General features: G+C 35.0%; 1 protein-coding gene across 3 annotated transcripts in view; it reads right to left on the bottom strand.

The window, feature by feature from the left end:
* SKAP2 (src kinase associated phosphoprotein 2) overlaps nt 1–19,176 on the bottom strand; it is a 193,532-nt gene extending 174,356 nt beyond the window's left edge. For 2 of the 3 annotated variants that reach the window (XM_037027407.2, XM_017670686.3), the window contains exons 1-4: nt 18,884–19,176; nt 9,624–9,729; nt 8,996–9,021; nt 1,174–1,281 (exon numbers count right to left, since the gene is read on the bottom strand). In XM_037027407.2, the coding sequence (XP_036883302.1) occupies nt 1,174–1,281; nt 8,996–9,021; nt 9,624–9,729; nt 18,884–18,950 (307 nt within the window). In that variant the 5' untranslated portion in view covers nt 18,951–19,176. The remainder of the gene's footprint in view (nt 1–1,173; nt 1,282–8,995; nt 9,022–9,623; nt 9,730–18,883) is intronic. The other variant, XM_073238680.1, reaches the window with a different exon arrangement.
* Between the last annotated feature and the right edge of the window lie 7,511 nt (nt 19,177–26,687).

Raw genomic sequence — 26,687 nt, 5'->3', positions numbered from 1 at the left:
TAATATGTGTGACTGAAGAGAAATGTGCATCTGTTTAAAAAATATATAGGGAATATGGGAGAAAGAAATCCATTCCTTTAGAAATTAACTATTTGCCAAAATTCAACATAAAATGGATATTATTATTATTGCTACACATTGTACAAAGTTCAGAATATAAAAAAAAATTGTGTTGTTCTGAATCAGTGGTTAGAATGTTTATCACTTATACATGTACTTGAATTATCCCTGTTCTGCAATAGACATAATTTCATACCTCATAAAAGCAATTTATGTTTCCAAAGGGAATAATCTGGATAACATAAAATGTGGAATGCTCTGTTGCAGGAAGCATATTTTCATTCAGCAATTGTATTTAGAGATGGAACTACACAGTTTGATCACCATATAGTGGCAGAAGGCATTATTTATTTCTGTGTCTATGTGAAACTCTGAGTACCACAAATTAATATCCATGGCTAATTTATTGATACACGTTCTTAATTTATAACTATACAGCACCTTTATAAGGTCTCTGTAATGTAGATGTGCTCAACTGGCTATAACAGAGAAAGCACATGCTACACTAAAAACAAGTTTAAGAACTTTGGCAAGTTTTTAAAAATTACTAAGAAATAAACAATTAACTTCATTACTAATTCAATTAATACAAAACACTATAATATTACTTCATAATGTGGGGCACTTTTAGGTGACAATCAGAAAAATGAAAATGTGTATTAAAAAAGCGTTTGATGAAAACTTGTCTCAATGTGAGAAGGCAATATAAGAATGATTAATATTTTATAAACTCATTTTATATAAAATTTTCAGGAATATGTCTTTTTCATTATTTATAAAATAAATAATACAAGTCATTAAGCAGTACAATAAAATTAAGCAAGAATCTGATAATATTAAATTAACTAACAAACTTACTAATAGTATTCATAGGATGATCCCAGCACTCTCCTAAAAATTCTAGTAAAGAAAATTTCCTCGGAAAAGAAGGAACTACATACTTAGGAAAACCACTAGGGAGAGCTCTTCTGTTCCTTAAAAGGTTCTGATAAAGGTAAGTTAACTGAAGCCTCCACATGTATCTGCTTTCTGACAAGACCACCATCTCTACACACTGCATAGTTTCGTGTTCCACTGTCAAATGGTATATTCTAATGGGAAAATGTCACATACCATCAGAGAGGGCCTCATCATCTTTATCATATCTTTCTGAGGCTAATGAAATAGTGTCTGGAGGCCCAGCAAAAGGGTCATCATATTCGTCCCCCTCTTCTGTATCACCTATAAAAGAATCAGAGAAAAGATATAATTTAGCCATCTTTAAAAATGCCTCTTTGTCAAAAGAGGTAAATTTTACTGTTAAATTCAGCCACTGTCATGGAAAAACATGAAAATTTTTTGAACTAAATAATAAAACAGGTCCTATTTTAGTGTATATCCACTGTAATTTAGATAAAGTAAGAGTTTTTGAAGGTCAGTATTCAAGTGCTTCTTTCTGGAACAAAAGTTTACAAGTTACAAAACTATGATGTGCTCTACAAAGGTGAATACAAAAAGTAAAAACGGAAAAACAGAGCGTGTATCCAAAAACAGAAAAACACCACCAAAATAATAACAAGAAAAAATACATGGAAAGCCCAACAGAGAAAACAGTTCAAGTTAATTCCATTTACCTACTCAATAATTTGGAAAATTATAATGAGAAATTGACAATTTTGACAATTCAAAAAACATATGAACATTTTATATTTCCATTAATAATCACAGGATTACACTGGAACAGATTAAAAATACTCAACTGATTTTTTAGAGCAGGAATCCTTTACAGGAGAAACTGTTTTAAAACTCATATATACCTTTTAAATTCAAACAAGGTAATTTACACTTTCAGTTTTCATTCAGTAATATTACCATCTTTTTAATGTAGCCAATTTTCTACATGATTTCCAAATACTAGATTGGTTGGTTGGTTTTGAAGTCATTTACTCTACACAATAAAATCTTGTAGTTTGGGTTTTTCCCACATACTCATGTAGAAATTTGTTTCCTAAAGAGTGAATCATATATTTGCTAGCCCAGTTATATATAAGCACTCACTTTTCACATATATTCAACAATGAAGAAAAATGTATGCTTAATACTATACCAATTATCTGTTAACAATTCAAGAGAAAACCAGCCATCTTAGGGATTACACAAAACGCATGGTTAAATTCTCCAGAAGAACCCTAGAATATCTATATAAGGTTACTTTTAGATCATAGTTGGGGGGCAGATCCAGATTAAAGATACTTAGTCTCTCCAAAAGGAAATAGTCTCTTTCAAGACATCACTGTGAAACGAATTTAAAAACATCAATATTCATCTCTATTCCCTTATATTTTTGATACTTTACAAGCATTCATCATCCTTATTCTGAAAGCAAAAGTAGGGATATCTCCTATCAAGACAACCAGAGCAAAATACAGAGGTGACTATCATCGTTCTTGGTGATCCTACCAGTAGGTGCACCATACATGCTGATGTTTATTCCCCAATTAAAATCCCAAGGAACGCATAGAAATACCACTCAGTCTTCAGATCTCATTTTTTTCTTTTGAGATATTCAAAGTACTTTTCAGAGCACTCTGTGATTCTTTACAATGTTTCCTTTTAGGAAAGAAGAGTGCTCTGCTTTCAAATATGTAAGAGAGAACCATCTAAAGCACTAGAAAAAATATGTTTGAACATGGAATGACAGCTCATGGAATATATAGTAGTAAAAATTACAAAATTCTCAATTGCTTTAGTTACTTAGAGTATCCTTAAATTCTTACTAAAGTAAGAATTTTTGTGGTATGAATTTTCTAAGGATATTTCACAACACGAACTATAAATAAATAAAAATCCTCTGTGAAAAAAAGTATTAGGATACTTCAAATATGTTACCATAATGTAGCACTTTCTATTTTACACTCTTCTGAATATGAAAATACAACAATAAAACCAATGAATATATGGAAAGAATTTGAAAAAAATTCATCAGATATTCAGGCCTAAGTCTATTAAACTCTGTGGGAATAAACAGAAAAAATTAAAACTTAGTAAGTTTTGAAAGTAACTATTAGTTTGCTATCCTTTGATAATATTCATTCTATATTTGTATGTATATATATACACATACATACATACATGCACACACCAATTATTATTTATACATATATATATTTATAAGCACACAGCAAAGAAATCAGTAGTAAAGCTATAAACTCAGTACTATATAAAATATGAATTAATATTCTACACAGATTGGTCACTGATGAGTTAGATCCTGTGGGGTTTTTTTAAACCATTTTGGATTATATATTAAAGTAAAATTGTCAATTTCCCATTCTAGGAACAGCAGCTTATTTCAAATGCTTTTTTAACTAGTGCAATATTTATATTTATCTAAGATAAAATAAATTCAATACTGCTAAGTGACTTGATTTCTTCCCTCCCCTCCTTTCTAAGCTTTCTTCAAATTAACTCAGAAAGTGAAAAATAAGAATCTCTGTGGTATCTGTACAGGGTTATTCCCTTTTTAACCTGCATTAAGTTTAAAGGACACATTATTTTTCAAAATGGTCTTCTTCTATTTACTGCTGTTGCAGTGATGATCCAACCCTTTTCCCCTTCCCTATTTTTTTTCCCAATTCAATAAAGCTGCTGTGCTATAAGGAGCATTAAATGACCACAGGGGTCGCTGTTGAGTAGTACAAAGGATTTTTCCCCCCAGAGGCTATTTTGCAGTTATACCTGCAAAGACTTCTATAAATTAAAAGGTAAATGTTCAACTTGTGCTTATGTAATAGAAAACTGAACTCCAAAGCCACAATGGGCATCAGGTAAACGTATCCAATACAATTTACAGACATAATTGAAAGCATTACAGCCTAATCAGACATCTAAAATAAAAGCATGCTCAAATGAAATGTCTACAGAATCATTAGCTGGCAGCCATTCTATTACAATCACACATAATGTCAGTGGTGCCTTGAGCCTGTGCCAATGACAACAGCATAAATTTTGCATCTCATTTCTGTAGTCATAAAATTAATGATCAGTTTAAAAATACTTCTTTGTAAAAGTTATTGTGCAAAGAAAAGACATAAATGTGTCCCTGTTATGTACTCACAAGGATAATTAAGGGGTTGTTGCTCATTAATACTGTTTCTTGTTTCCCTAGAAAACCATTTGATTTATTCCACAACTTTCAAAAGTTTAATTAATGATACAAAGTTAATAGTCTAACAGACAATGAGCCAAGATTTCCTTTCCTATCATTTCAGTGGCAACTTAAATATCACAGCAAAATCAAAGCTTAATCCTACCACAGCAGCATATTTCTCTGAAAAACATTTTTAAATTTATGGCAGTTGGGTTCAAATCACTATTATCCCTTCCTTTTATAATCACCAATTAACATTGTCGTAAATGCCTGGAGATGGAGCCCAACAGCAACTGAATACTCATGATCTCTTCCACCATTGAAAGTGATTTAACCAATTTACTGCTTGTTTTGTCAAATACAGTCCTACTTTAAACACAATCAGGTAAGCATTAAACTGAATAATATACCTAAAACTTAGATGATAACCATTCCCTCTTACAAAGCATGAAAGAGAAACTTGGAGGGGGCGGAGGGAATTACCTGAGTGAAACAAATTAATTTCTAATTCTCTACTCAGTTCACTTGTCCAAACCAATTTCTCTGTTAATAATATACAGCTAAACTAACAGAATTAAGCATTTAACTTGTCATTTCCTAAGGGAACCTGTAAGTTAATTCTCAAAACTTTGAAAGATTTAGGTCACCACAAATAATATTCTCTTCATACTCTTCTACAAAAGGAAGGCTTATTTATAGCATGCAAATGAGGCAGAGCTTTAAAATAAGGATACCATTTCTTAAGCACTACCTCTGAAACAGGCTCTTACTACTATGAGGTCCCATAATCTCAGACATGCTTAACACATTTGTACAAGGCCAGAGATGGGGGACAGAGGAGGAGCTGCAAGTTATTTGCTCAGATGTCAATGGGGAGCTAACTTTCAACAGAACATACAATATGTTACAACAGGTAAAGGAAAAAAAATTAAATGTCATCCAAACTTACTATTTTGGTGCTGTCTTTAAAGATCCCATCAGAGCAAACTAATTTGGGTCCCTTCTTACCTAACGGTCTTTTTTATTTTAAAAAGTAGTTTAGTCCACTAATAAGCAATAATACAAACCAGGTCAAAGGAAATTGCTTTCTAAGTAAATTCATGTATAGTCAATAATATCCATGGAGTCTTAGGGACAAAATCTATTAAATAATTTTTTTAAGTTTTTAAATTTTTTCTTTATTCTTTTTTGTTATTGAAGTATCATTGATATACAATCTTATATTGGTTTCAAGTACACAAATTTTTTTTAATTAGAGGAAAATATTTTTAAAGAGAAAGTAGGAGCTTTTCAGCCATGGCATCTAAAGGGAATTGAAAGCAATAGATACACATTTTTTAAAGTTGTAGACACTAGTATTTTACAATTTGAAAAACACTCTCTAGAAATATTTGTCTCATGTTAATATGTATGCCCTTTCATTACCAACTTACAATTTCCTCAGAAAATATTTGGAAACAATTATAAATCAAGATTTACTTAAATCCTCTTGATAAATGAAGCTGAACTGATAGCACACATTAATAAAACATGTACTGAACACCTACTATGTGTCACTCATAAGTATCTTCAGATTATCTTAATCATTCTACAAAGAAAATAATCATACCTAAATCATTACTGGAATAAAAGAAGACTAGTTTAAGGGCAAGATACAACTATAAGTAAAACTTTATCATAAACAGTACTTAATATATATTAGAAAAATTTATCTTATACTCAATAAGTAACAGTCCAATCAGTAATACATCTCATTAAAAAGTAATTATTTCAAGTCACATTTAAGAGACCTATGATCTCGTTATGTGACAAAGAACAAATTCTAAAATAATCATAATTTTATTCTAAAATAATTCTAAAATGAACATAATTCTAGTTCATGAAGCCTATATTCAGGAGTATACTTTATATCAGTAGGCTATATTGCAACTAAGACAAGGAGGCTAGGTTAGTTATTCTGTCATATACAATATTTGAAAAATATAAGAAAGAACTCTATACCTGATAGACTTGATTATTTCAAATGAACAGGGACTAGACTAAGCAAGATAGGTCTAGTTGCTTAGATTCAATCGTTCCTATGTACAAGTAAAATTAAGGACTTTAGAAAACCAACAGATAATGCATTCTAAAGTCACAATTTGCCAGACCTCCTTAATGGAGAATCTAGATTTCAGTATATGAAGAGATAAAATGAGGATCTTAATAAATGAAAGAAATAATAAGAGAAGTTTTAAGACAACAGCTTGCTATGGAAATGAATATAAATAGCAAGTAAAAAATTAACTTAATGGACAAGCTGTAGTATCTAAGAGCCACTATAATAAAACAAACTTTTACCAATACAAACTATCTCACCAAAAACAGAAAAACAAAACTTAAATCTTCTAAGATCTATGCAGCTTAGTATTTCAACAATTTTATCAATTCAGTAATTTTAAGAATCATAATACTTTGAACTGCAAATCCTGTAATATTAAATCTCAGGATGGAAGGGTTGAATCTACAGTGTAAGAAGAGGAGACAGATGTGGGAGGGAAGTAAGAAAGGATGACAGACATCTGTGTACATTAGAGAAACTAGTAACTCGCTTATTAGAAATGAACAAATCTGAATTAATTCATTTTAAGAACATTCTACCTGGTCCTTTCCCCCCAACAATGATATTAAAATGGTACTTAACTGCCATATAAAATAAAGTAGGTGAAACAAATAGGAGTATAAAGGTAAAAAGGAGGAAAACAGCCTCTGTTCGCTTAGCTGTGACCCCATATTGACCTAAGAGAGAGAGAGAGAAAAAACAGGAAAATACCCAAAAGGAATTCTGCCCAGGTCTCCTTGAATGAAGACAATCCAAAACCCCATGGGGAAAATTAAAGAAAAAAAGAAAGGCAGCACTATCAAAACATACTTAATGAATGAATTTACTCAATCTAGAGATCTGATAATTAACAAATTCCCATTTTTAAAAAAGGATTTTATCTTGAATAATTACTCTGCAAGGATTAAGTCTGTACTAACTTGCCTTTGGAATTCCTAGCAAACTACAGGAATACTCTTCTTAGAACAAAGCTAATATACTTTGAGGGTACAATGCATAAAATTATTTAGCTTCCCACATTTCTCTAATGTGTACATCTGATTTATCCACAGGCCTACTTTTGAGCAGGCACTCTTGGGTATTTAGTTAACTCTACAGCAGTATTGAACTACAAAGGACTTGTTCAGAGGAAAATGATTATGGGGAATCTCTGAATTTTGTGTTATTTGAACTCTTATTCTGGGCTCATTTTTCAATTTCTATCAAATTGATATCACAGAATGTATCACAGCAATTTAAATTTTAATATCCACACATCTAAACACATCCTAAATCAGAATACCAAAGGGAAAGTTCCTACCCTATTACTGAATCGTATGCAATTATACAATGATTTCATATCATCATGCCATCTTAGCTTAAAATTTTTTAATGTACAAATAATTATGTCACAAAGAGACTTCAATCAATAATCACTAAAACAAAACATGTCTTTTAAAAGGGGCTGAATCTAATATCTAATATTCCTCAATAAACAGTGCAATGTATAAAAGCCATCATAATAAAAATGCATAAATTTGTTATTTCTATATTCAACTAAGCAAAATGCAAGATGATTAGCCCCATAGTTTAGGATTGATTATAGAGTACAAAGAAGTGGGTGTTTGGAGGAGAAGGAGTTTCCTGTTCTGCTCTTTATTTAATAGTGTTAAAAAACTTAATATGGAGAAAAATCCCTTCTCATTTCCTCCAATCACAACAATCTTGATTACTTAATGGGAAAAGAAACTGCATGATTTTAACTGTTTGATTTTAGGTTTGCTGGTTAAGTACTTGGTTTATTGAAAATGTCATTACTCTCTCACTTATCAGTTCACCAAGAGATATGAATTACTGTGTGGTATCTGCTAACCCCAGTTAGAAGATATCATACCGTTTTTCCCCAAACCAAGATCCCAGCTCCATATAAGTTAAATGACCCTCATACTAGCATCCAGAGGCTTTAGGTCATGACCTGTGAATTAGCATCATGGAAGTAAGGGCCATACGCAGTATCCCTTACATCACTGAAGACATGAAACGGGTAGGAATTTCCTAAGCCTGTCTGCTTTTGTTTTCACTACACTAAGCAGCTGTCTCTCAAGTCTAAAGGAAGATGACCAGGTTTCCAGCACTCATGTTTTTCAGAAAAAACTAAGCTGAATTTCCTTCTTGAAAAATTTATATGGCATCCATTTATTCATATCAAAATAACCACAAGGATAATAAAAACCAGTGTTTGAAAAAGATTTTAGTCATGTTCTCAAACAAAAAATGGATACTGTTTTTGAGATAATTATTCTTTAGAAATTACCTATAAGCACCCAGCCACTGGCCCTACTGTTCCCATCACTACTAGAAAATAATCTCTGCAGTGTTAAATGGTGTTGAGTTATTTTACATGTGCTTCAGCGAATTACTCCACATGTATCAGCAAAATTCTTAACAAATTTCTGCCATAATGTACTCTAAGGAAAATAAAACCTAAAGAATGTGAACTGCAAAAAGGTTTCTGCATCAGAAGACTGCAAAGTAGTTTCTGGATATGCTTTTTAATTTTTTTCTCAGTAGGGGGAGCTAGCACTCTCACCCTGAAAGTCTAAATATAACAGTGTAGAATTTGAGTTCTGATTCCAACTATCAAATTTTATTATGTGTTAGATTATCCTATTGAAAATCTCCACAAGAAAATAAAAATTTCAAGTTTGACCAACTTGAAAATTTACCTTTATCCTGAAATTCCTGAAGATAGCTGCAATATAAAGCAAAAGCATTATATTTTTAAATGAGGGTTGACAAATCCAAACAAGTTCTAATAAGTGGCAATAATTCAAATATATTTTAAAAGCTATTTTATAAATATTCAGTAAGAGGAAAAACTACTTCCTATCCTGAAATGACAATTCCAAAAGGCTTATGGATTTACAATAAAAGTATTTTTAAAGACCTAAATTACGGTAGTAAAATCAGGATACATGTTTAATACCTACAATTTATGTTACCTTTATTCATTTCAGTATCTGGAGATATTTTCCATACTTAGATTAAAATTCTGCCCTGCTATGTCTTATTATTTAAACCAAATATATGCTCAAATTATCAAAGTAAACAGTTGGATTTTGCTACACTGCTCAGAAAAAAATATATACAATCAAGAACCTTCACAAAAAAGGGTATTATGATAAGCATATTTGTTTTCTAAAACTATTATAGAGGAAATATATTTTATCATTTAAAAATATTTAACACCAATTAAACAAAATATTTAATATGACGATAATTCTTTATTAAAATGTTAATTACAAAGTTGCTTTTAAGTAAAAATTCATAATAAAAAGCAAATCAGTGACTTACATAGACTTTACATCTTTTATCTTCTTAATAAGGGATTCTCTCTTTTCCTTTGCTTTCTTCGATAAATTTTCCCCTCTCAGTATGTCTGCTACAAATGTTTCAACATCTAAACCATGAAATATAAGAAACAGGATACAAATTATAGGGAAGAATCATTTTTTTTGTGATGACAAATGGGACAATGATTGTTTCTACCCATAAATAACTGTAACAGATTGTACAGATATTAACATTTATCAGTCCAGAGCAGAACATTTTAGGTATGTTTCAATTTAAGTTGGACAAATCTGTTCATCACTTAGCTAATAAAATTTGTATGCTCTACTTATGCTTAGTACAGCAAATGCTATTTGGATGTTTGGCATCATTAGACCAGGAAGAAGCACACAAGTTTTAATAAACTATGGTGCCCCATAAAACAAATTCTCTCATATAAAGAGCAAGCACAGAGCTTTGATGCATGTGTTACTATCATTTTATAGTATTTTGTAAGTTCCTGTATGAACAGAGCATTCACAGTATTAAACCAATATAAGCTAATGTCTCTTGCAAAGGCCTGTTTTTTCCCAGTGTAAACCATTTTCGGGTATATGAAATGTCAGATGGTTTAAAGGGGGAAAAAAATCCCTTTTTCTAGCCCAGATTCTCAAATCAAACACTCCTCCTTCCTACCTGCTCCACCCACTCTGGCCAGCCACCCTTAAGAAAGACAATGAGTTACGTAGTTTTGTGTGCTCTTGTTTCCTGCTTGGTATTACCATCTGGAAACGTTTCTTTAAATAAAGGAAGAAATGGCAAAAATAGATTCATCTACTAATTAAAAATAGAGTAACCAAGAGATTTCTATGGCCTCATATAACATTCTCACATAGCCTCTTTTTTTAAAATTTAGTAAACTTTGAAATTATTCTGCTTTCTAGTTCTCTCTACTATAAAATTCCCATAAATCCTTGCTGGTTTGATTTTATAACAGCACCATTCATATTGTTCATAAAACATTGTACAATTTTAAATTACTTTTATATTCAGAATTTCAAATCTCACTTTGAGATATTTAATACAATGGACACCATTAAAAAATGTTAAGGTAGGAATTACTGTAGACCATAATTCCTATTAAGAGATGTTTTAGTTTATTTTATTTAACTATTTTATCTCCTAACTCATACTAATAAAAAGATATCAAAACATACAATAATATTGCTTATAGTTAATTCAAAACGGTATAATAAAGGCTTTCAACTGTACTTGTAATTAACAATTTATAACCTAGTACTTGAGATAGAATGTTGTAATCAATTTTACAGACTTGATTACAAAAGTATCTTTATCCAATGAGCAAAGTTGATTAACCTCTTATTCTATACATTCATAATAAATTTGTATAAAGGTAATTTTTCACTAAACTATTTGACACGTGAAAGAATTAAAATTTAATCTCAGAATGATTTTTCAATAGCTTTTTTATTTGAAGTCCATTAATGACTAATGTTAAAAGTAAGTATTAAAACGAAATGAAAGTAAAATGTCACAGTTTCTTTTTCCTTGAGCTGTCCATATTTTGAAGAAGGGGATATAGAGACCACCCAGCACCAGTACAAATTAGACCCAAACTTCTAAAGCGATGAAAATTGTAAAAAAAAAAAAAAACACTCTCACCTAAATTCTTTAAACTTTGTACCCAGAAGAGCACACAACCTTTGGATACACAGATATTAGCTGAAATGGAAACTCTCATTGGCTTCTTGGGGATGGTTATAATAAATCTACTAGAAAGTGGAATAGAGAAAGAGTAGCATCTCTACTGCTGATTCTTTCTTCCAATCCAACTCAATACTTAGGAGAATCCCTAGTACAACGACTGGTGAATAGTCTGTTTAATGCTACTTTCACTCAGTGTTTTGTCTTTAATTCCCTCATCCACAAGTATTTAATTGCCTAGTTTACATTTTCATTACACAATCCAAGTTTAAACAATCGGCATCTATTTCTATCTTCGCAAGCAATAACAGAATGATTATAGCCTAGGAGTTATTTCTTTAAAAGGTCATAACAGTTCCATAAAAACTCAGAAAACATAAAACTCACAGTGCTGTTTCTTAATACTCCCAATTTCTTTTTAATTCTGATCTATGCTATTTTATTAGGAAATACTTATTGAAAGCATGTGAGACTGCAGCAAAAATACGTTTGTTTTTTGAGGGGGAAGAGAGACATATTGGGCAAGAGAAAAGATCTATATTTTTAGAGTAGTCTTAATGTACTGATTTCTAAACTTTCCAGAAAACGGATTTAAGGCAACTCAAAAGATGTAATAAACACTTATTTTTTAAAGACTCTCTCTCAAAGGAGAAGTGGAAAGAATAGTTACTGATTCTTTTTTAACAAATGTAAGAACTTTAAAGTGTTAGTGCTTTCTGCTATAACAACCTTGGTTGGAGCCCACGGACTCAATTTATTAAGTGCCTGAAATCTGGGGTATTTCTTAAAATCCGCACTGTGCCCATTTATTTTCCAGTGAAACGAAGCCAGCCTCTCCCAGGCACAGAAGACCCTGGGGACGTGCCAGCGGCCTTCGGCTAGGTCCCTGGGTACAGCATGGACCCTGTTCCTCCAGCGCAAAGACACAGGGAGTGCTGAAGTTATTCGGGCTCTACTGGGAGATGCTACAGCTCTGTAGTCTGCAACACTGGATACTCGGCGTGTTCAACCCCACGGCTGCCTTCATCGGGGCTGTGAGCAGGGCGCACTGGGTGCGGGGCAGCGCCCTCGCCAGACAAATGGGACTGGATCTGCGGCTTTGTAGCTCAGAGCCAGGGTAGTATTTCAAAATCAAGCATAGGAGTCCTGGGCGAATCAAGCGCTCCTCTGGCTGGATGGAAAAGTTATCTGCAGCTTTTCGTTGTGCTCTAAGTAGCCCTGCAAACGCTAAACTAGCGAGCGCATTAGCCCTTTCTAACTTCCAGTTGGGGTCGTGCCCCGTGGTTAATATGTAGTTTTCACCGACTCCAGACTGCCTGTATATCGGGGAACAGCGTTAATTCGCTTACAAGAAAAGGTTAGCCTGGCTCCTCACTCGCCTCCAGGCCTGGTGAGTTAGAATTCCTCTTCCTCAGGGAGGCGTCTCCACTCACGCGCCATCTCCCCTACACAGGACAGGAGCGCTGGGATGCACCGGCCGCGTGGAGAAAGCGCACTTCGGGGTGCCCCCAACGCTGCGTCCAGACTAACTCTAGCGCCGCCCCGCCCGCAGCCATGGAGACTCCCAGGTCAGTGCCACCAGCACATAACCCCAGAATTAGCCCCCTCACTTACAGCCTCTGCTCCAAGTCAACACGGAAGAAAAAATGTTCCCAAAGACTGCAAATGTGGTGTTTTTGCTCCTGTTACACCTTAACACTGTCTGGAGTAAACCTATCTCTCGTACAACTGTTAAGATCTGGGGGAGAGAGTCACTGAAAAGATCCGATATACAATTACTCTGCCGATAAATGTTAAGGTCTGAAAACAAAATTAAAAGATGACATCATTTCTTGGTTTAACAATCCTCAAGCAGCTTAAGTTGTAAACCTCTCAATATCCAGCAAACCTCTAAGAAGCAAACAGCACATACTACATGACTGAATGGTATCCCAATTTTCCTTTTTCTTTTTCTATACATACGAACCCCCTAGAAAACCTGCCAGCTTCCCCTAGAGTCCTGAGTGGCTAGGACAGGTATGTTACACACACACACACACACACACATGCAGGCTAACTTTTATCAACTTCCATATTGATCACGCACAAAAAGGTGAAACCTCATAAGGTTAGAACAGTTTTACATTCCTGCAAATGATATAAAAATTATCAGCTTTCCAAAACTCAGGACATAGCACAGGTTCTTACTAGATGAAAGCCAAGGTTTGACCACTTGCCAAGCACCATCCTCCACCAACACCCTGGAATCCAACTTCCAAGCTGGAAGTCGTCAGCAAGCCATGAAGTAACACCTGCTGTCCTCTGCCTTGTCCCCCAACTACTCTACACCTCCCTGAGGAGGAATGCACGCGCGCGCGCGCACACACACACACACACACACACACACACACACACACAGCCTCTGTGATGGCCTGAATTGTATAGGAGGGGGGATAGGAATTGTCCTGAATCCACTACCATTTGCTCAGCCCCAGATCAATAAAACAAGTGTAAAATGAATCACACCACACCCCAAATGGCTTTACTACTTAATTCCACATCTTTTTCTATGAACTGGGCCAGGTTTCACTTTGTATTCACTGAGGTGCTATGACCCAACTTAATGTGGTAAGGATCCCAGCCAAACATTAAGCTGGCATTGGAACAAAAAGACAAGCTTTTCTTCTCTGCTAAAGGGGGTATGTTCTGACCAAACACCTACTGGTGAAAACAAAAATCAATTAAAACTGGGCACAAATAGCTCAATGGAGCACAATGCCCAAAGTTGAAAAATGGCTAATTGAAAAGGTATTGATTGCTCTGATCAATGTCTTTCTCTTGATTTCCTAGCATTTATACAGGTTATGGCTGAACTGTGGGCTTTTCAAACATGGAATAAGAGACATGAACAAACACAAGGAGTTCTCTGAGTTCAAAGAGTAAGCCATACCCAAGGCTTACAACCCAGTCATCTGACAAATTTGTCAAAATTGGCTTTGGAAACTTGGACTGTTCAAGTATGGGGTGAACATTTTTTATCTCTAAAAGATGACTCTTGATAAATAATACCTTAAAGTAGTCAAAATCTTTTTACCACACATTTTCAAAAAGCTACAGTGAGTAACACAGCCTAAGAGAGATTTACACTATATTCACTGTTAGGCAACATCTATTATAATGTGTTCAACATGTGATTGAAAAAGAAATGTAAACTCAGTGGAATGAAAAAGACAGATTTGGCTTTAATTGAAAACAAACTAAGTGAATAATGAGTATATAAAAACTAGCCTATGCCACTTTTATCACCCATATATGACACTTAATCTTAAATTTATGAGAAACAACTGAGCTGTGTTTCAAATCACCAGAGGCTTTTCCTACTCTGTTGTTTTCTACCTTCCTTCTAGTAAAACATTCATGCTGATAATAATATAGAGATAAACCCACTTGGAAATTTTTTATATACTTCCCATTTTTTAGTATATTTAGATTCATTTTTAAAAGAGTGATAATTTAGATTAACCATAAAAACTGTGCCTACTATCAAGAGCCTTATTTAGTAATCTGAGATTAAAATACTTTTAAAGAAAAGTCATGTGAAAAACAAGCCAGCAAAAGATCCCCTCCCAAGAAAAAGGATATTATATGCTTAAGATAAAGCAAATAATCTTCCTAACATCACATCTTAATACATCTATGTTATTTGACCCAAATAAGAAACTATAAATTTCTGGTCTCATGGCTTAAAAACACATATTCCTGTTCTGGAAAAGAAAACCTTAGAAGTGTCATAGACTGACCTCATTTTGAGATCTCATATCAACTTGATGCTCATTAGTTATTACTGACAAAACAGGGCAGGTTTTCTCTTGCTGTGTAGGAAAATCCAGGTACCAAAGAAGTAGGTGACTATTGGTGACTCAGTAGGTGGCACTCTTCCCATTACATACTCAGCCAGTGCCCCAGAAAGAAGTTATGGGACACTAGAAAACCACAAATGATTCTCACAGGAAAAATAAAACCAAAATGTTGACCAAATTATAAAGGAACTTTGGAAAGGTGGAAATCAAACTGCACTAGTTTCAGGGTTGAAAGACTTCTGCCTCTACTTCAGCTGGCTTGCATTCTTTACATAGTGCCCCTAAAGGGATTATTGATTATAATGTGTTAAGGTAAAGAAAAAAAATATGTCTGGAAATCCTCAATAAGGGAAAAGGTAATATTTCTAATCAAGACTGTGCTGTGAACAAAATCTCAAAGTCGCTTTTCAGAAACCATGTAGCTACTTTGTTTAATTTGGTTTGGTTTGGATTTTTCAGAGTACTGTCAACCACTACTGTCTTCTTTTAACATTGGTTCATTTTCTAATTTAATAAAAAGAAACTAAAATCTTCTCAACAGCTTTCCTTTTTAAAACAAATAAATGTTTAAAACAAATGAATGAGAATATCTGATTGCAAACCACTAGCACTCCAGTATTCAAAGGACGATTAAACAAATGAAATGGGTGGGAGGGCCAATGGTTCTATTCCCTCTCACTTTCTTGCCTGCCTGGGAAAAAAACATAAATCAAGGTTATTCTTGCCGTTAGTCCTAGTCAAAATATTTGGATGTGGGAGAATATTAAATGGACAAGATTTGGGATTATCCTTTGATTCTAATTATCCAGGCTAAACCTATTCTTTCCACTGTTGTGGAAAAAATTAAAGATTGCCCTGTAGTGCCTAAACAGCAGTTAGAAACTTGCTTTTAACAGCAACAAAAAACTGTGTAAATCTTTTTCTTTTCATGAAACAGAGTAATTCAGCACTTTTATAAAAAGTATAGGTTTTCAGATTTAATAAACTGACTCCACAGAAATACAAACTACTATTCAAAACTACATAGCCACTTTTTCAAGAGTTTCATTAAATGTGAGTTAGAATGATAACCTCTATGGGTTTTTACATTTTTATATAATTTTTTAAGGGGAAGAAATGAAGAGGAGAGGGGTAACAAATATTTAAAGGGAAGCCTAAAACTGCTACAACCAGAAAGAAAAATAAAGAAAATAATATAAATTGGTAAGACTACACTTGAGCACCTACTTCTATCAAGTAGTTGAAATGTCAAACATTTAACATGTATAACATATAATGATTTGTATAATAGGCATATGGAACACAAAGGGAAATGTCTAAGCATGTCCAAGCAACATTTTTGATAGGCATTATCTTTTGACTTTGTAGTCTTTTCTCTGAAAGCAAGGGATTTTAAAGACCTGACAAGTTTAGTTCCTTATCCTCTCAACCTTGCAATTCTAGCATGGGCCATGCATTCTAAGAATAGTCAACTGTGAGCTACAACTGCCACTACCAATATCTCCTTCTTAGTTTCAAAGAAAATACTAGGTTCTTCAGCAATCTCTAAAATGCAAACGAATACCAACACTTGCTGGTAGTTTTAATGACTTTAAATCTAACAATCTTGAATTATGAAAATCATCATACACAATCCTAACAATTTTTTGGATGAAAAATGTGAAAAAAAAACTGCTGAGAACATTTATTCCTGAAACCTTTCCTACCTCAAAAAAGATTTTAATTACAGTCAAACAAAATGTTAACAACTTTCTTTGAATAAGTTAAAAACTGAAAAACAGACTCACTTGTTTCATTTATTTAAAATATACATATTTCCTCATATCCATACCTCTTGAAAACCCTCTGAAAATAAAGTCTAAGACAAATTTGTAATCTCCAAATGTTTCATGTTTTAATATTTATTAAATACGTCATGTGTTTTAATATGTTATTTGCCTTAATATGAAATACTGAAAATGTCAATGACTTTTTAAATAATTTCAGACATTATGCAAATATATTATCAGCATAAAGAGAGATCTCTAAAGTATAAAGGAAGTTAGCACTGGAAGATAATTTAAATATTATTTAAGTCTGACCTTTCAGTTAAATTACAGAAATAAGGGCCACATGACATACATGTAATCTGTGGGCATAAGAGAAAAGGGGTCTCATACCATCTGCAAATATATGAGATGGATCCAAAGAGCAAACTGTCTACTGTGCAACTGTCAAGCTTTAAAAGCATATACCCAGAGGTCTCTATTTCTTAAATTCAAAAATTCAGAACTAGAATATCCTGAAAATGGACACCTATTTCTGGAGTAATGGAGTACTGATCTGGTTACTAAATAGTCTAAAGTGATTTTAGCACTGGACCATTAACAATGTACAGACACTAACTATAGTGAAACAAAGTCAGTACTCAATGTGAAACTCTAAAATGGAATATAAGTTGCCTTAAGTCATCTTTACAGTTCTTTATTCCCCTTATTGATACCCATTAATGAAAACAAGCATTTCTTTGAGTAAAAATAGTAAAACTATCCCACTACAAATGCATTCATCACACTTTAATCATGTTCACATAAACATAAGTATGCATTCATACCCTATTGCTTTTATTTTCTCTATCATATTCATGTTGCTCACTATCAAAGTAGTGTAACTGTATTAAGAGATTTGCTGTAACAGTAACTTACTCTTTAAAGTTACATTTTAGATACTGCTTTTTAAGAGTTAAAATAAACAAGTTGTAACACGGGCATTTAAAAGAGGCTCTTTTTATCATTATTCATGACCAATATTGAAAGATAAATACTTAAGAGACAACTAAAATCAAATTATCAAAATTCAGTTTCCAGAATTCTGATGTACTCATGACAGAGTGAATAATGGTAAGAATTCCAGAGCATCAGGATAGGTGAGGTCTGTGCTACCCTAAAAAGATATACTTTCTACCTTGACAGTGAAAATACACATCTTCATACTTAGTACATTACTGAACTAGTAGTGGATTCATAACAACCTTGAGGAGCCCATCTTTAACTCCGAAAACAAGTTCCTATATGTGGTAATTTAAAATTGAAAAGGGGAAGATCTGGGTGCAAAGATGAAGTATTTTCATCATATGACACAGGAAGTTGGACTAAACATATCCTTCCTTTTTTGTTTTAGTTACTCTGGCTTAAGACTAGTGGCCATTTAAGAATCAGGCCCTCTTTGAAAACTTAAATATGAGTGAAATAAATGTCCAAGAAAAATGGGAGTTTTAGAAATGACACACCCTTCCATCCTATAACCCCTGACCCTTAATACCTGTAGCTTAGACATCTTTGTACCCTTCTCCTCCTCCATTGGCCAAGCTACCAAAGAACTGCATCTTTGACTTCTGATCCTTTCCTAGCTCTCTCACATGCATCATTCTCTCTCCTCCCCGCATCACCGCCCTCCTATCTCTTCTCCCTTCCTCCTTTTCTCTCTCGCACGCAATACAAACAACTATCCTTATCCCGTTAGTGTGGCCCACCAGGAAGGGCCTCCCCACCAACCTCGTACCAAATTTCAAGACACACGCCCACTCCCTTTCTCACTCTTCCCCACTCCCAGTTCCGCTCCTACTGGCCAGGAGACGTGGAGAGTGCAGGGAGGGTAGAGACTGAATGCTTCTGTCCCCACCGGCTCGCCGTCCCCTCGCCCCCGCCCAGCCGCGTTACCAGCCCCCTTCCCGCTCTTTACCTGCCAACAGGTTCCTAATTTCCTCAGGGAGGGGGTAGGGAGAGGAGGTGCTGCTGGGGTTGGGCATGCTAGGGAGCGCGGGGCGTGCGGGAAAGGACCTGTGCTGAGAGTGGAACCGACGGGCTGGGGTTGCAGCTGCGACCTAGACCCAGGCTAGAGGTCCCGGTAAGGACAGCGGGGGTACGAGTCCGGACACTGCCGGGCCTGGGCTCACAACGAGGAAGTCTCTGAAACCCCGGCGAGCAGCTGCTGGACTCTCGGCCCAGCCCCGCCCGGCAGATCGGGGCGGGCCGACCAGCCGGGAGGCGGCCGGCGTAGGGCCTGAGGGGCCCAACTGCGCATGTGTGTCCTTCGGTTTTCCGGGCTCCCGAAAGGAGCCTCCGGGCAGGCCACGCCCATCTCCTCGTCAAGGAGCGAGAGGAGGAGCGTCTGGTGGGAAGGGAGCGGGCTAGGACTGCACAACCTGATCCGGCGCCTGAAGCGCTTTGACGCCATTTTTGTTACTGGTGCCACCACAACTGCGGGCCATGTCTCCAGGATCCCGGGAAGTAACGTATTGGTAGTGCTCCCAGATTTTCCACTCAAGGGATCTTATGGCCAGCGGTCACCCCCGCCGAGGTTTAACACCTTTCCTGGTAACGCACGAGGAATTTTCGACCGCTCCAAACTATTACGGCCTTTGTTTGATTGAATGAAGGTAACAGCCCCATCTTCCGCCAATCTCTGAGAACCCAGCCTGAAGCCGCTCCACAGAGCTTTGATTGGCTCTTACTCTTCTAACACTACGGTTTCTTGGGGTGACTTCCCCCACTACGAACGAGGAGTGGGGAGTTCTAGTCAGTATCCTTTTGGGTCACACACACACACAAAATAGAAAGCTATCTAGACATAGATACCAGTGCCCATCCATAAGCGTTAGAAAAAAATAGAATTATAAAATATGTTCACACCAACCTTATCGTTTAATCTGTAAATCTTAAAGATTTTTCTCTAAAATCCAAAGAGCCACGTTCTGGTACTTTTAAAGTGTGTGTGTGGGGGGGGGGGGGAATTTCCTTCAGATAGGCACTCCCATGGCAAAGCTCTTTCCTAGACACTACTACTGTATTTTAGAGATTGCATTATGGCTCCATTGGCAGGGTAAATTGTTTTTTTCCTCCAGAGCCCTTACTAAATCAGTGGTCCTTAAACATTAGTCTGCATTAGAATTACAGAGAGAACCTATTGCAACGCATTTTCTCAAATACCACTCCCAGAATTTCTAACTCATCTGTTTAGGTTGGCATTTTAAACAAGCCCGCTAAGTGGTTCAGATGCTAGACAAACTAAGAATTGACTTTGAAAATCAATTTACTTCTTTCCAGCTCCTGTAGGGCAAAAAATTTGTCATAACTTATTTTTCATCCCCACCGGAAACACTAAACCTGACATAGAATAATGACTCCATTAATATTTCGTACAAAAAAAAACTCAGTAAAACATTATATAGTCAAAAGCAATAACATTTTTGTCTCATTCCCTAAGATACACCAAACACTAATTGTAAAAGGAAAAATTAGAATATTTTGGAGTCCTCTCAAAACAAAAACTAAGACAAAAAACTTTACAATTGAAGTAAAACAGGCAAAATAACAATAAAAAAGACACCCCCCCAAACAAACCCACTCCCTAAAATGGAATCTGAAATTCCTACTCAGAAAAAAATGAGTATCACTGAGGCTATGTGATGAGTTATAGGAAGAGTTCTGAAGATTAGAGTTCTTTTTGGTAGAAGTAAAAGTGAATAAAGAGTCATTTTACAACAACAGACTTCCAACTACGAAGAATTGAGAATTATTCTTAAACTATAAAATTATCTTCCTTCATAAAGAAAGAAGAAATTATTTCATGGACATTTTATGTTAGTGATGATTCTTCCTCTCTTTACAGTTATTACATATAACTCTTTGTCTTGTCACATTTTTCATTAAACCAGGCCTCCAAATGTTCCTATCCTTTGTTTCCTTCTGATAGAACTGACCAGATTTTTTTTTATTCTTGTGTCTCATTTATTTATTTATACTCTACTCATTCCACAAAGGAATTGAGGTGATTTAGTCTTGTATCAAATAGACAGCTTCCTAGAGTGGATCAAATGGACAGTGTCTACACTGCTGATTATGTCAAGTCATTCTTGTTAGTAAGAGACAGGAAACTATTAAAATTGCCTGAAAATATATAGCATCTAGTAGTACAAATAAAAAAGGCAATAACAGAAAATGGACTTTTTGTATGAAACACATTTCCCCTATTTAGGAAAACATTCTCAGACACAGGTTCATGATGGATTCACTTGGGCAATGCTTTGTATACTCATCATTTTTATGGTTTATTGTTAAAATTACTGAAATTGATTTTAAGACAGAAATAAAGAGAGGCTAGAAGAAATGTTATTTCTCTTGTTTCCAAATGTTTCCATAACAAAACTAGGAAGGAAATCAAATCATACTTTACATTCTTTAAACTAGTCATATTACGAAAGGATAATAAATGAAACTGTAAATCTCAACCTGAAAGAGGTAGCAGCTTCCCTACCATTCTGCAAAGAAGAGACTAGTCTTTGGGAAAATCTCATGATTTGTCTTTTCAAAAGTAGATTCTCCAGTTCAAAGATACATATATATAGCTAAAGCTATCCCATCTTCCTTACTTTTTTCAAATTTAGCTTATCTGAATAAATATTTGCTCACAAGCCTAGTTTAAAAGAATCTAAATGAATATTGAAGAAAAACTGAACTAAAAAAATTTACTTTTCTCTGCCTCTCTTGTCTTCCTTTTGTTTGGCTTTCATAGGCAAGTGGAAGAAAAATTGTATTTGTACTCAGGCATTGTATTAGTTATTTGTTGCTGCATAACACAACTTAGCTTACAACAAACACTTTGTATCTCACACAATTTCTGTTGGTCAGGAATCCATGAGCAATAAAGCTGGATAGCTTTGGCTCAGAGTCATTCATGAGTTAAGCTACAGATTAGGTTGCATCTCATCTCAAGACGACCATAACTAGAGGATCAGCCTTGAAGAAGGCTTACCCACAGGACTGTTGGCTAGAGTTCTCCATTCCCCTTTGACTGTTGGCAAAAGGCCTCAGTTCCTCATTACATGGACTTCTCCACAGGGCTGCTTGCATGTCCTCTTGATGTGACAACTGGCTTCCCCAGAACACATGATCCAACAGGTAGAGCAATGTCTTTATATGGCTTAATTTCAGAAGTGGCATAACTTTACTGCTGCCATATTCTTTTGGTCACACAGATCAAGCCTGGTATATAGAGGGAAAGGACTATACAAAGCTGTGAATACCAGGAAATGAGAATCACTGAGGCTATATTGTAAGCTGGCTAGCATAGTCAGGCATCTGGTCTCCAATGATTCACATCCCAGCCACATGCAGAGTACACCCATCCTCTCCCAAAGCCACCCACAAAGCCTCTTCACCTCAAAGCATCAGCTCAAGGTCCAAAATCCCATCATCTAAATCAAATCCAGATGTGGACAATACTCCTTAAATACAGCTCCTGTAGTACAGTTCTCTCACTCTAAAGACATACCAAGTAAAAAAGACAAGTTACCTGCTCTCCACGTAACATATAGTGGTGGGACAATCACAAGATAAACACTGTAGACATTCCTATTCAAAACGCATGGAGACAATAAGAAATACACAGAGATCACTGGTTCATAGCAGTTCTGAAATACAATGAGGAAAATGTGGAAAATTCTTTGATTAGAACACAGTTCTATTTATTCACCTGTAATAACTTCATGGATTGCAGTTCTGCCCTCTGAGTCATCCTTCCTCTTCCACAAAAGATAGTCCCTGTTTTCATTTCTATAGTTTTCTCAACCTGCTCCTGCCAGTGGTCTTTGGGGGCAGGGTTGGGAGGATGTCAAGAGACCTCTTTTCATTTTGTAACTATCACTGTCCTGATCTCCATCAAGGTCCAATCAGAGACATAGAATGGAGATAGAGATATATTATAAAGGAATTTGTTAAAAGAGATTTGATTCTACACAATTGTGGAGGATGGTTAAACTGTCTCTGTAAAGCTGTTATATTTACATCTGCTGTGGGAGCTTAAAGTTCATAAGGCAGGGAGTCAGGAAGGAAAAGTGAAGGAGATTCATGACAAGCTGTAATGCAGAAGCAAAGCTATAGTTGACGAGGACAATATAAAACCAAAGTTAGCTCTTGTTGCCTCTGACCTTGATGGTACAGATGTCCTGCAGAAGCCAGAGTCCTTCCTTACATAGTTAAACACATCTGACTCAGGAGTCAGACTGCTGAAAGGAGTTTTTAACAGAAAAGGCAGCAATTTCAGGTGTGACTGCTGCCTTGTGCCAATGAGGTAAGCCTGTAGATAAACTACATATGTGAGTACAAAATGACTGTTGCTTCAGTTAATGAAAATTTCATACAAGGATCTCTTTTGTGGCCCACCCCAATCAGAAACAGACAGAAAAGGGAACTTCAGAGAATACAGGTTGACAGATTGCAGAGCCACCAGGCATAAACTTCTACTATTATAGAAGTAGATTAGGTAAAAGAAGCAATTGAAATTTTGCATTTATTTTGCAGCCTAACACATTTGTAAAACTTTTTAAACCTATTGTGTCCTTCAAGTCATCAAGTTAAGGGCTCTTTTTAAGTTTTTAGAAGTGAAGATTTGTTTTTATCTTCTAAATTCCTATTCCTCTGTTCATTTGAATTTTCTAGGGCTGGTAAATACTAACTTACCATTGTGTGGCAGGTAGCAGGAAAAAGAATTACATTCTCACTGGAATTCATATGAACTCATTACCCCTTAAAAGATGTCACACAGAACCTCACCAGAACAAAGAGGTTCTGATAGATGGTGCTCATTAACTTGTCTTTTGAGTTTTTAGGTCATAATCATTATTATTCCTATTAGTATAATTATAAACTTAGCAAGATAAGGAAACACATTCTCTTTTGCTTTCCATCTCATTTGCTTACACACAAAAATATGCTCAGGCACTTTGCTGCTCTGGCCAATCATTTTAATATAAGAATAATAAGCAATTTAATATAGACTGGATTTGAGTTCTTAACAAGATGCTGTATGTCTTTAGGATTCCACAAATTGGGAATAAGGCAAGAGAACTATCAATCCCATTCTAGACTAGACTTGTCAGAGGCTACCTGGTTCTCTGTCTAGCTGACTCCCTTTTTCTCGCTTCAGCTAAAATTGATATCCCCTATCCAGAATCCTAATGCTCAGAGAGACCTCACCATTGCAAATCAGTCCTGATGATAATCTGGCTCTGATATAATATCCTGGTGCTAGTAACTGAGTATCTCCCTCCTTCTGAGACCAAGTCTTCTACAATTAGTAAAATACTACTTTTAGTGGTCTTACATTAAGTAAGACTAATTAGTCTTGAAAGTAATGTCTACTTTTAGTAAAGAGACATTTGTTTTGATTACTTCTAGAACTCTTGGACTCTGATTCCCTTACTGTTATAGTCTTCATTTATAGTCTGGTATGTTCTAGGTGGATCTCCAGAGAACAGATGGATCTAAGTCTCTGTATTGCCTTCTATTAGTCAGCCTTGGTTCCCAGAGTTTATGCACTAGGAGCATGCCAAGAAAATGATCATTCTTTATTACTATAGAAAATTGAATGCAGAGTCCCCTACTTTCCATGTAGTTTGGTGGAATTATCTAGAACTGTAAGCAGGTGCATAAAGAGACAAGAATTTTTATTCTCTCCCTCAATTCTTTTAATCAAAATCTTTGCTTTCTACCTTAGAGGGCTAATTGAACAACCTGAAGGAAAATTATCCTTGAGTTTAACCTAAAAGGTGATGTGCAAGTTCACTGATGTAATTAAGCCTCCACAGTGAATCCGACTCCCAAGGATGACCCTGACTTGCAATGCCTGGAATAGTACCAATTAGAAGTGGATGGGTAATTCCTTTGCACCTCAGTCTAGATTGGTTTAAAAATCAGGTCTTCTAACACCTGGACTAAGCACATTGTGTGTGTGATAAAAGATAACTGAGACAGTATTTTGGAATTTAAAACATCTTGAGAGAAGGCACATGGACCTTCCAAGGAATTGTTTCAGGACTGGGCAAGTTCATGGGCATATTTTATGCTGTGTGCCTTGCTTTTCTTTAGGATAGCTGTGGTTCTCACAATGTCCTTACCAACATTTAATGAGAAGATAGTCTTCTACAAGAATGAAACTGAAGCACGTGGCTGCCTTATTAATTAAACTTTGGAGGACTACCATTTGGGCTGTGAATAAAAATTTAACTATTTACTCAATTTTCTCTACACTTAGTCATATTAAATATTTTCAGGAATTTTTGTTGTTATTCTAGCTATTTAAAAAGCTATGAATTTAGATGACATAATTTTCTAGTACACTTTCAAGGACCATTTTATAGCTAAGATGCAAAGGTTTTAGAACATTAAATAATTAGAAAAAGGTCTAGCTTTCTATATGTAAAGACAAAGTAGAAAATTGTAATCACAGTCCTTCCTCCTATTATAGTACATCTATTCTCACTAGGCAATTTTAAAATACCAAGCTGTCTTCAGCAGCAGTAATTCAATGGGTTTGTGCCTAATATATTCATGAAGGGCTTTGATGGATTTGATAACCATAAGCAGCTGTTAACATTAAATTGCCATTTAATTTTTTTTCAGTGACTTTCAAAGTTGTCAATATTAAACAGTAATGTTTTATAAATGACTAAGCTCTAAGACCAATAAGAGGAAAATGAAATAAAATTTAAAATGCTCAACCAAATTTTCCTCTTTTTCTATAGAGTCCCACTACTAAGAAAACAGGAAGAAAAATAAAAACACTTTTACAAGACTTTTAAGCACTACCTTGTATATTTGCCTATAATTTGCACTGTATATTATTATACTCATAAATTCTCCCGTTTCTTCCCAACCACACTCCCTATTAATTGTTGTCCTTTTATCATCTATCAGCTTTCATTGAAAAAAAAACTGATCTGGAAAACTACTGGGTAGGTCTACTTAGGTATAAACAACCTTAGCTGTAGTGACAAAAACAAATTAAGTATATTTGTCCTCATCTTCCTACAAGAAGGTGAGGCGTGTACTTCTTTATTATTTTTTTAATTTATTTATTTTCCCAACTTTACTGAGATATAACTGACATATAACATTATGTAGGTTTAAGGTATACAACTTATGATTTAATATACATGCATAATGTAAAATGATTGCCACAATAAGTTTAATAAACACATCAAAATCTGTGTTTCTTAATGACCTAGGCACTCCAAAAAAGCAATGGATCAAAATAACATCTTAGATTTTGTGCTGATGCCTTAATCTTAAGAATTAAGTAAGAACTCTAGCTCTTATATTAAAATTATTTCATTTTATTTCCCCACCTGAAATAAACTTTCTTATATAGTATGTTTTAGAAGATACAGATACAAGACTGAAGCTATGGCATTTGCTTTTTGAAAATGAAGCAAACATTTTTAAAAACCATATAACAATAAGATTTTTTTCAATATTGTGAATATGGTCTATTGATAATTGCTCTTAGGGTGACTCAGTTCCAACAGGACCAAAGCAGGAAATTTGACATACAATAATTAAATATGTGATTAAGAAAAGGCAAATATTAATCCAACTCAACCAGAGAATGACCTCAAATTCTCTTTCCTATGACCTTCTCATCCCTTGGGAATGTCTATGAGCTCCATATGAATGGACCAGAGAGGTTTAGCTTCCAACTGATTGCA

Source organism: Manis javanica, chromosome 6 (genome assembly GCF_040802235.1).
Source record: "Manis javanica isolate MJ-LG chromosome 6, MJ_LKY, whole genome shotgun sequence".
NCBI classification, from domain to species: Eukaryota; Metazoa; Chordata; class Mammalia; order Pholidota; family Manidae; genus Manis; species Manis javanica.
This window is presented reverse-complemented; position numbering and strand designations above follow the sequence as displayed.